Source organism: Polyodon spathula, chromosome 36, assembly GCF_017654505.1.
Source record: "Polyodon spathula isolate WHYD16114869_AA chromosome 36, ASM1765450v1, whole genome shotgun sequence".
Lineage (NCBI taxonomy): Eukaryota > Metazoa > Chordata > Actinopteri > Acipenseriformes > Polyodontidae > Polyodon > Polyodon spathula.
The window spans coordinates 184,826-196,574 of NC_054569.1; the positions used below are offsets into that span (position 1 = coordinate 184,826).

At 41.4% G+C, this 11,749-nt stretch overlaps 1 protein-coding gene across 1 annotated transcript in view; it reads left to right on the forward strand.

Moving 5' to 3' along the window:
* The window catches only part of LOC121304037 (Fc receptor-like protein 2), a 21,555-nt gene extending 10,697 nt beyond the window's left edge, over positions 1 to 10,858 (forward strand). The window contains exons 3-11 of the mRNA XM_041234989.1: positions 122 to 415; positions 3,192 to 3,446; positions 3,777 to 4,070; positions 6,005 to 6,259; positions 6,779 to 7,072; positions 7,776 to 8,051; positions 8,979 to 9,080; positions 9,280 to 9,310; positions 10,679 to 10,858. Coding sequence (XP_041090923.1) covers positions 122 to 415; positions 3,192 to 3,446; positions 3,777 to 4,070; positions 6,005 to 6,259; positions 6,779 to 7,072; positions 7,776 to 8,051; positions 8,979 to 9,080; positions 9,280 to 9,310; positions 10,679 to 10,748 — 1,871 coding nt within the window. The 3' untranslated portion in view covers positions 10,749 to 10,858. The remainder of the gene's footprint in view (positions 1 to 121; positions 416 to 3,191; positions 3,447 to 3,776; positions 4,071 to 6,004; positions 6,260 to 6,778; positions 7,073 to 7,775; positions 8,052 to 8,978; positions 9,081 to 9,279; positions 9,311 to 10,678) is intronic.
* The last annotated feature ends 891 nt before the right edge of the window (positions 10,859 to 11,749 follow it).

Consider the following 11,749-nt stretch of genomic DNA (forward strand, 5'->3'; position numbering starts at 1 on the left):
CATCAATATGGCTTGAAAGGTTTTAATACCACACATTCATTAACTCTCTCTCTCTCTGCAATCGCGGTTTATAACTGAATGTCATCCACATCCGTTCCTGTCATCTTCTCTGTTTGTGCAGAGCTGCCAAAGCCCAGACTCACCCTGGAGCCTCCATTCCCAGAGATATTCACCGGGGAGGCCGTCACTCTGAGGTGTGGGGTTCAGGGGGGTTCTGCTGACTGGGAATATCTCTGGTACAAAGACAGAGAGGACACTCCAGTGCTGCAGACGCCTGCCCACATTATAACTGGGGACAGCTTCACAATCTCTGCAGCTGCTGGATCTGACCAGGGTCAGTACTGGTGTCGGGGACAAAGAGGAGATCCAGCACAACACTCGCAGCTCAGCGATCCCGTTAAACTAACTGTGTTTGGTGAGTTTATTAACCCAGCTGGACCCGGATTGAGAAATGTAACCTTCTGCAGAGAAAATAGTTCCTATAAAGTCCTGAGCTTAAGTCTATGATTACAGGCTACTACTGATGGGAGTACTATCCTGTAACCCTATTGTGGCAGTAGTACTGAAAATAGTTTAAAAAAAATAATAATAATAAATAAAGATAGCCGACCAGACATGGGTGATATAAATGCAAGCAGGCCACTTGAATGAAGGACAGTAAAACCTCTATTTTCCAAAATATTTGGGACAGGTGTTGTTTGGATAGTGGAGTCGCAAAAACATTTCTGTCCATTTTAATGTTTCGGGGTGTGAATAATTGTGAACCTTCAGTCTTTTAAATAACATGCAGCTATGTTAGACAAATATATTTTTGCGAAGTCCAATTCAGAATGTCTGAAAATATTCATGTTTTCATTTATTAATGCAACAAATACTGAATGTACACTGGCATTTACTTGCTAAAACCCATTCTAGTCTATGAAGGGTGTGAATAATACTGGAGGCAGCTGTGCATTGTAAAACCCATTCTAGTCTATGAAGGGTGTGAATAATACTGGAGGCAGCTGTGCATTGTAAAACCCATTCTAGTCTATGAAGGGTGTGAATAATACTGGAGGCAGCTGTGCATTGTAAAACCCATTCTAGTCTATGAAGGGTGTGAATAATACTGGAGGCAGCTGTACATTGTAAAACCCATTCTAGTCTATGAAGGGTGTGAATAATACTGGAGGCAGCTGTACATTGTAAAACCCATTCTAGTCTATGAAGGGTGTGAATAATACTGGAGGCAGCTGTACATTGTAAAACCCATTCTAGTCTATGAAGGGTGTGAATAATACTGGAGGCAGCTGTGCATTGTAAAACCCATTCTAGTCTATGAAGGGTGTGAATAATACTGGAGGCAGCTGTGCATTGTAAAACCCATTCTAGTCTATGAAGGGTGTGAATAATACTGGAGGCAGCTGTGCATTGTAAAACCCATTCTAGTCTATGAAGGGTGTGAATAATACTGGAGGCAGCTGTGCATTGTAAAACCCATTCTAGTCTATGAAGGGTGTGAATAATACTGGAGGCAGCTGTGCATTGTAAAACCCATTCTAGTCTATGAAGGGTGTGAATAATACTGGAGGCAGCTGTGCATTGTAAAACCCATTCTAGTCTATGAAGGGTGTGAATAATACTGGAGGCAGCTGTGCATTGTAAAACCCATTCTAGTCTATGAAGGGTGTGAATAATACTGGAGGCAGCTGTGCATTGTAAAACCCATTCTAGTCTATGAAGGGTGTGAATAATACTGGAGGCAGCTGTACATTGTAAAACCCATTCTAGTCTATGAAGGGTGTGAATAATACTGGAGGCAGCTGTGCATTGTAAAACCCATTCTAGTCTATGAAGGGTGTGAATAATACTGGAGGCAGCTGTGCATTGTAAAACCCATTCTAGTCTATGAAGGGTGTGAATAATACTGGAGGCAGCTGTACATTGTAAAACCCATTCTAGTCTATGAAGGGTGTGAATAATACTGGAGGCAGCTGTGCATTGTAAAACCCATTCTAGTCTATGAAGGGTGTGAATAATACTGGAGGCAGCTGTGCATTGTAAAACCCATTCTAGTCTATGAAGGGTGTGAATAATACTGGAGGCAGCTGTACATTGTAAAACCCATTCTAGTCTATGAAGGGTGTGAATAATACTGGAGGCAGCTGTGCATTGTAAAACCCATTCTAGTCTATGAAGGGTGTGAATAATACTGGAGGCAGCTGTGCATTGTAAAACCCATTCTAGTCTATGAAGGGTGTGAATAATACTGGAGGCAGCTGTGCATTGTAAAACCCATTCTAGTCTATGAAGGGTGTGAATAATACTGGAGGCAGCTGTGCATTGTAAAACCCATTCTAGTCTATGAAGGGTGTGAATAATACTGGAGGCAGCTGTGCATTGTAAAACCCATTCTAGTCTATGAAGGGTGTGAATAATATTGGAGGCAGCTGTGTGTTTGGAAAATGGAGGTTTTCCTGTACAGCAGATTTATTAGTACAAAATGTGCAGAAGTGCATAACTCAGACAAAGTGTCTGAGCTTCATTGTAAAAACTCCATCTCCATCCTACACCACGGTCAGAACTAATTCTGTGTTCTCCATAGCAGAGTCACCACACTGTACTCAAGCAAACAACACTTTCAAAGATTAGCAAGTAAATTAGCTATAAAGCTTCAATGGCACTTTTGATTAGTATAAATAAAATAAATTGTAGATTTAATAAAAGTGAATAATGAGATATGTCTGTCACAGTGTATCCTATTATCCTGTTACGATGACAGATTGCACTTGATATGTGTGATTGAAGGCGCGCTCTGACGTCACTGGAACAAGAATTTGCAGCCTTTTAAAAAAAATACTTCAGAATACTTTCAAGCTGGCAATGCAGTGAAAGACTGTTTGTTACAGAACAGTGGTACTGCACAGATGACCTTGGGAAAGACCAGCCACAGGAAAGAGGTTACAGCTGCTAGGGGGGGGCTTCTGGGTATAATACTGGTGATGATATATTTATGAAGTAAGCATGAGACTTTATGAGAAAGGCAAGCTGCTTACAGCGACTATTACAATAACAAAAAAGAAATGTAAAAATGTTTTGTGTTTGATTTGGATTTGTAGCAAAGTTTAGTTTAATTGTTTGGGTGTGTTTGTGTTTTTCATTTTGGACCAGTCTCAGCTGTTCTAATCTGAATTCTTCCTCGCTCTCTTCAGGTAAAGATGTGATCCTGCAGACTCCTCCCCAGCCTGTATTCGATGGAGACACTCTGAGGTGTCGTCTCCGTGTGGGTAACACAGCAAACCGGGTTGTCTTTTACAGGAATAGTAAAGTTTTGCAGGCCCAACCTGGCACTGCACTGGACGAGTATCGCTTCTCAAAGAGTGAGGAGGGGTCCTACAAGTGCCGAGCATGGTGGGGGTCCTCCTCGTTCCAGGGGGAATCTGCGGAGGTGCGGGTGTCAGTGAGAGGTGGGCGGGTTGAGAATTTCTAATATAATACCGACAATTGTAGTGTGACTATGCTAATTTAGTGTATTAGAGCACTGAACAAATACAACAAACCGGTTCTTTTTGTCAAATTGCAAGGGCAAAAATGTTACCAGGACAGCAGTGTAGTTTCAAAATGTGAAGCATGTTTCAATGCATAGAAAATCAATTTAAAAAGTAAAAGCAGAACACTTTTCCCAACAGCCTGTCAGCCAATCAGGATGCAGATAGCTCCCAACCCATTGTATAAATACAAATAATGCATAAAGTCTTGCCTGTGCCCTATTTCTGTCCTCTTCTTTGTTTCTGTAGATGAGGCAAAGCCCAGAGTCACCCTGGAGCCTCCATTCCCAGAGATATTCACTGGGGAGGCCGTCACTCTGAGGTGTGGGGTTCAGGGGGGTTCTGCTGACTGGGAATATCTCTGGTACAAAGACAGAGAGGACACTCCAGTGCTGCAGACGCCTGCCCACATTATAACTGGGGACAGCTTCACAATCTCTGCAGCTGCTGGATCTGACCAGGGTCAGTACTGGTGTCGGGGGCAAAGAGGAGATCCAGCACAGCACTCGCAGCTCAGCGATCCTGTGAGATTAAACATTACTGGTGAGTTAGTTGAGGATTCTTCAGAGATGTTTATATAAAATAAAAACATTTAAAAAATCTCCTGTCCTTCAGCTTCAGTTGGTACTGTTGTTTTTGCTTGTGTTCTTTAGGTCACAAGGTCACGTTGTAGCTGTGATTCCCTAATTGGGCCACCAGGTGGGTATATTCAGCCCGCAAATATCCTCCTGAGACCCCGCCATTGACTTTTGTCATCTCCAGCAGACACTTGTGTTTATAGTATTTTTAGAAGCTGCTTAATTCTACACAGTTTATACCTGTTGTACTCCCCTGTGGACCTCCAGTGATATCAGTGATGCACGTTGTTTTATTTCCCATGAGTTCCATTATCTCTTTGAAGAAAATTGCTTTTTTTGTCTTTTTATGGAATTTTCAAAAGGCAAAGTTTATAATAATATATTTCTAAACTATTATTTTATATCATTCTTATTGAGTGTTCATGATGTTTTTAATGCAGATTAACTAGATTCAATATTAATAACAAATAAAATGCATTGCGTTCAGTACAAGGTCCACTGTAGTCGATACAGGAGTTGTTGCTTAATTGGACCTTATTATTGATTTATCCTGAAATGTTATGTTAAGTGAATCCCAAAATCCACTACGGTGCACAGTGCAGTAAATGAGTACAATAAAAAAATTACAATGTATATATTTTTATTATTGATAACATGTTCTTTTAATTGCAAACATGCCAAATAACATAAACCCTTTCAATGTCATTGGTTTTTTGTTGTTGCTTGGTCTCTGGAGGGTAGTATCAGTAAATTGAATGATTAACCCTTTAGGCCCTGTTGCGGACAGTTGACTTTTTATATGCCGAGCTACAGGTTACGCAGGAAAATGACTTTTATGGAGAATAAGCAGAGGAGTCAGAGAAAGATAAAGACAGAAGCACATGGACCTGAGTGGGTAGATTTAAGAAGCAAGGACAGGGTTCTAGAATGCAGCGCAATCCAAATCAGTCATTTACTTTGGCCCAGTTGAGCACAGGAGGGGAATAGAACTTGAATAAATACATAAGCACAGTATTAATGTTTTAAAATCTACTTAAAACCAGGGCTATGCCATCTTCGACCATAGCTGGGAGTTCCCAGGGTGGCGGCGCACAATTGGCCGAGCTTGAGCCACTCGGATGGGGTGGGCTTGAGTCGGGAGGGTAATGCTAAAAAGTACAGAAAATTCAATTGTTTGAAATTGCCTTCCAGAATGCACATTTTTGCAATACGATTGGATCATATTACATTATTTGGGGATCCTGACGAGTGCGTAAAGGTATTTAATATTATATTGATAAGTTTATGAGAACCCCTTTTTTAATGTATTTTTATAAATTTAGTCGTCTCCAATTTTTTACCCTGGTTTTATCCCCAATTGAGTGTGCCCAGTTATTATCTGAATCCTCGGCTCACTGCTCGCAACCCCCCTGCTGACTCGGGTAACAGAGGCTGGAGCGCGTGTCCTCCGAAACGTGCTTCTGCCAATCTGTCATTTTTCACACTGTGGATCCACAGCGAGGGCACCAGACCTATAGTGCTGGAGGACAACACAGATCTGGAGCCCTACCAGCCACAGGGGGCGCTGGTGCGATTGAGCCGTGGATTCCTCTGCTGACCTAAGCCTTCCCCACCTGGGTGTCACCCCCTAGGAACTCCTGGTGGGCTGTGACATAGCCTGGACTTGAACCTGTGATCCCCAGGCAGTAGTGCACATCCTGCACTCCACGCGGAGCACCTTTGACTGGATGCGCCACTCAGGAGCCCCTATGAGAACCCTTTCAATTGCTCATAATGAGGGAATCAGAAAATATAACATGAAGAGCGTTTAAAAAAAAAAAAAAAAGAAATGTTGGTGTAATTCCACAGGTCCCATAGGTCTCAACTGTTCTAATCTGATTTTTTTCTCTCTCTTTTCAGATAAAAATGTGATCCTGCAGACTCCTCCCCAGCCTGTATTTGATGGAGACACTCTGAGGTGTCGTCTCCGTGTGGGTAACACAGCAAACCGGGTTGTCTTTTACAAGAACAGTAAAGTTTTGCAGGCCCAACCTGGCACTGCGCTGGACGAGTATCACTTCTCAAAGAGTGAGGAGGGGTCCTACAAGTGCCGAGCATGGTGGGGGTCCTCCTCGTTCCAGGGGGAATCTGCGGAGGTGCGGGTGTCAGTGAGAGGTGGGCGGGTTGAGAATTTCAAATAAAATATCTGAATTTGTAGTCTTAACAGCTTACCCCCTTTTCTTTCTACAGTGTCTCAAAAAATGTATAAACTTTAAACAGCATATGAGCTAGATATAATTGCTAAATGCAGTGAAATTCATGAAATCACTCCTTGAAGTCTAGAAATTTGATCTGCATTATGTGCAAACTTTGCTTTCATATCCCGTTTACAGTTTGCTTCTATCACATGCATATCCAAAGTTATTAAAAATAATTAAAAAAACACTTTACCCCCATTTTTTTCCCCATTTGGAATATCCTGTTATTTTTTAAGACCGTTTCTCACCTCAGCAAACCCTGACTTGGGAGAGGCAGAGAAGTCAGGGCCCCTATGATGCTTTCAAGATGACAGGGAAGCCAACCAGGACTGTCGCGTTGGAGGACAAATACAGATAATAATGGATTGATTGATGATCAATTAGCCCAAGTGACCAATTAGCAACCCTAATTCTGTCATCTTCTCTGTTTGTGCAGAGCTGCCAAAGCCCAGAGTCACCCTGGAGCCTCCATTCCCAGAGATATTCACCGGGGAGGCCGTCACTCTGAGGTGTGGGGTTCAGGGGGGTTCTGCTGACTGGGAATATCTCTGGTACAAAGACAGAGAGGACACTCCAGTGCTGCAGACGCCTGCCCACATTATAACTGGGGACAGCTTCACAATCTCTGCAGCTGCTGGATCTGACCAGGGTCAGTACTGGTGTCGGGGACAAAGAGGAGATCCAGCACAGCACTCGCAGATCAGCGATCCTGTGAGATTAAACATTACTGGTGAGTTTACTCAATCTAATACAGACTCTTCAGTCATGGTATATTATTTGGGTGTGAAATGAATTCAATTCAATTCAATTGTTTTGGGTGTATTTTTAAATTTGTTACAACAAACAAATGAATTGTGTTTTGATCAAAACAAGTTGCAACTTTATTTCTCCTACAATAGCGCTGCGTTTATTATTATTAATGTCAGGGCCCCTGTAATTATTACACACAATAATTCAGGAAACCCGGTACTGTATATTGGAAAAATGTCAACTAGAAACAGAAGGAACCTTACTAATAATTGCTGAGGTTTCCATGCACTTGAAAATCAGCTCCACAGTCAGCCCTTTGTGAGGTAGCACGCACAGATGACACCCATTTACTCTTGCTAAAGGAGAAACACAGCGTTTAGACAGGGTGGCTTAAAGGGCAGGGTCAAATGCTTTCTCACGCTTAAAACGGCTTAAATACCATGTAAACGCAAGCTACGGTCATGCTTTAGAATCCAGCATTCAAGATCCAGGTTACCTGTTGTACGCTACATCCCTGCTTTACATTACTTTAAGTAAATGTTATTAATATTATTATACAGGGTGGGCCATTTATATTTGACACATTTATTTTTCTAATAAATTAGATCTAAGTAATGCAAGTTTTTATTATATCAAGGCGAAATACACAATTTCCACAGTTTTTCCCAATGTTCTTGATTCAGAGCTGCTCTCCTGGGTGACCCTGACAGCCTCTCCAGGAGCCACAGTAAAGGAGGGAGAGGCTCTTAACCTGACCTGTGAGGCAGCAGTGAACAAAACCCCCCGCCCTCAACTGCACTACAGCATCCTGAGAGACGGGGAGCCTGTGACTAACAGCACAGACTCTGCACTGTACAGCACAGCCAGCACTGAGAAGAGCCACGCTGGGAGCTACACGTGTGCTGTGGAGTCACAGGGAGTGAGGAAGAGCAGCACAGAGATACTGATCACAGTGGAACGTAAGCTTTCCTAAAAGAACAGCTATAGCTAAAATGTTATTTTAGTGTTTCAAAACTGCCAGTTCCACATGCCTGTTTAGGATCAATCACTATGGAATGCCTTTCCTTTTTGTTCCTGTTTGGAAGCACACCAAAACAAATCACAATCCTTAATACTGTACTAAAGCTGGAGATCAGCTAGTCCCCAACTTTGTGCCACTTCTTTTTTCGTTACAATCCATACTAACTGTGCAGGTTTGTTGCAGTTGACACTGAGAGATTAGTTAGAACAAGAACCAGCAGTATTAGAGGGGCTAATACTGTACAAATAGCACAAACTGCCAGGACGTTGTATGTTAAATGATGAGCCTAGTAAAAAGCATGCGGGAATAGTGCTGGGTGTAAAGAGTGAAGCTGGATGTTGTCTTCAGTGTTGCTCATCCTTGCTGGACGGTTTCTGCAGCTCTTCATGTTAGCTGCTGCTGCTCGTGTGTAGTTTGCTTTCTTTGAGTTGTTGTGATCACAGGATGAAGTGGTTAAAGATAATGGATTGATGAATGAATGGGGGGGGGGGGGGGGGGGTGACAGGTTTGATTTCTTCTCACCCAAACTAAGCTGTATTAATAATAACAGTCAAAGATGTTATAATAGTAGAAAACACTAGTGGAGCCTTCGGGTAAATTACTGATGCTCATAACTGTCAAATATATATATTAACTCCTGAATACTGTCTAAGATGTTTGCACAGCAGTGTATGTGAATAATATATTTTTTAATTTATATAAAATGTATATTTCATATATGTAAATATTTGGAAAATGGAGGAACAGTGTATTTTAAAGCTATATATTTTTGTAATACATGAAGTATATATTAAAGATGCATTTCCTTTCCGTATGAGAGGAGCACTACACCGGCACACACTCACAATGTCCCTTCATTCCCCAGCATCCTGGCAGAATGCTTTTACTGCTGCCTACAGAAGCAGCTTCACTCTGCTTGTTCTCACTGTGTTCACTCTGCTGCTCCTCCAATACTGCAGGATCCAAGGTGAGACTCCCAGTCAGTGCTCACACTCCCCCAGACTTCTTCTTGTACACCAGTGTGAACAACACAGCCCAGAGACCCAGGTCGAGAAGGAGATTCCATTAACAATAAGCACAGCTACTTTACAATGTACAAGCTTGTACTTATTTTTCTGAACACATTTAAGATACTAGCTGAATGATCTGTGTGTATTTTTTTCCAGGCTCCCTGTGTTATGCTGGTGCTAAGACAAGGTAAGTCAGGTTTAGTCAGTAAGTGACTGGCAGGGGGGCAGCCGCTGAACCTCGTACGTTTATTTTTAGTGAATGTTGTTAAGTTTTGGTGAACTATTTTATGGATTAGAGAGAGTAGAGCTGTGGAAGCATTTTTAAGAGTCTTTTTGTTGCTCTTGTTAAATGAGAGTATGTTTTTTTTTTAAGAAAAGATGACACGTTCTTTTTTTTTAACAATTTTTTATTGTCATCTTTACAATGGGGGGAAGAAAGTTGAATATAAATATGTAAAAATAGTATATTTAATATATATATATATATTATATATCTATATATATATATACTATTTAATATATATATATATATATATATATATATATATATATATATATATTATTGGATATATATATATATATATATATATATATATATATATATATATATATATATATAACATTAATAAAGCATAAAATAAAACTTAGAAATGCATACTTAATCCAGTCTCTCTGTAGACCAGATGGTCCATTCACCAGTATGGCGATCGATATGGAGAACTGTTTTTTCTCTGACCACTCAAGCTTTTCTAAGTTTTCAATTCCATTGTGTGCTAAATATGGTTATACAGTCTATACACTGACATGTCCGGATACATAATTGTTAGTATTGGATAGAAAATAGCTGAGTTAGCAGGGTTAACAACCCCAGAATATTAGGTTGATTGATTATACCTATGGATGTAATTTTATATGAAGATAATTGGATGAATTCCAAAAACGTACATGGGATATTCTGACAAACCAGATGTTCTTATACGCAGGATGTTCCACCAGTAGAACCATGACCCAAACCTCCAAAACACTATATTCCCTGTGAGGCTCCCATTACAAGAATCTTAGTTTAACTCTTGAGTTTACCGTGCTTGAATGTAGCTTGAGCAATATATATATATATTATATATATATATATATATATATATATATATATATATATATATATATATATATATATATATATATATATATATATATATATCCATGCTGTGAATTTGCAATGTAAATAATTCTAGTGAATGTGTCTGTGTGTTGCTGCAGTGTTCCAAACTGACCGACAGCACCCCACAGTCCTGTCAACAGATTGGCTGCGAGACTGTGCCTGGCTGCTTGTGAATTTGAGCGATTCATTAGAGCTGAACTAGTCATGTAAACACATAAAGCTCTCCTGCACGATATAAACAGTCTACCTGTCTTCATCTGTTGCAGCACTGACAATGGAGATGTACTCTTTAATTAGATCTTTAAGAATGCCTTTTGCAAACTCTAATGGTGTCCTGCCCTTTGACTATCGTCTCTAATCCTCCTCTCCCTTGTGTGTCTCTGACATCTGTCTTAGGAAAACCAAGACAGATCAGGATCAGGACGAGTCAGCAATGGGACCTGAGCATCACAGTCGTGTTTATTAGCCCAGATGGGTATAGTATTGCATGTCCTGCTAGAGACCAGTCTGACTGGAATAGTATTGCACTGTCCTGCTAGAGACCAGTCTGACTGGAATAGTATTGCACTGTCCTGCTAGAGACCAGTCTGACTGGAATAGTATTGCACTGTCCTGCTACAGACCAGTCTGACTGGAATAGTATTGCACTGTCCTGCTACAGACCAGTCTGATTGGAATAGTATTGCACTGTCCTGCTACAGACCAGTCTTCCTCACCAACCACTCCACACAACTCCTCGTCCAGGCCCTGGTACTCTCCTGCCTAGACTACTGCAACTCCCTTCTGCCGGTCTCCCTGTGTCCGCCACCTGTCTGATCCAGCTCATCCAGAACTCCGCTGCTTGCCTGGTGTTCTCTCTGCCCCGCTTCTCCCACGCTACTCCACTGCACCGCTCATTCTACTACCTCCTGATCTACCGCTCGCATCCAGCTCAAGACTCTTGTACTCGCCTACTGATGCCTCGACCAGACTGCACCCAGTTATCTCCTCTCTGCTCTCCCTGCACTAGAAGACTGGCTGTACCTCCCTACGCTCCCCTGCCTCCAGAGCCCACTCCTTCTCCACCCTCGCCCCCTGCAGTGGGGAAATAACCTTCCTAAGGATGTCAAGACTGACCAGTCTCTGAGCACCTTCTGAGCAATGTCTCCTCAAGACACCCCTCTTCAGACAGCACCTGTACAACTCATCTCTCCCCTTCTGGACACTATAGCACTCTGCCTTCAATGCACTAGTTTAATTTACACTTATCTGCTCCCTATTTCACTGTATTTAATCCTGCACTTTAAATTTGCCACAACTGTTACTCAATCAGTAGTTTTGTGTATTTCATCGTATCCTGATGTAACTATCGACACTGTTATCTGCTCTAACTTGAACTGCCCCCATACTGAATCAATGTACTGTGTTTTATACTTGCTCTTACTAGATCTGAAGTCATTGTATTTTGTATCTTGCTCTTAATTGTAT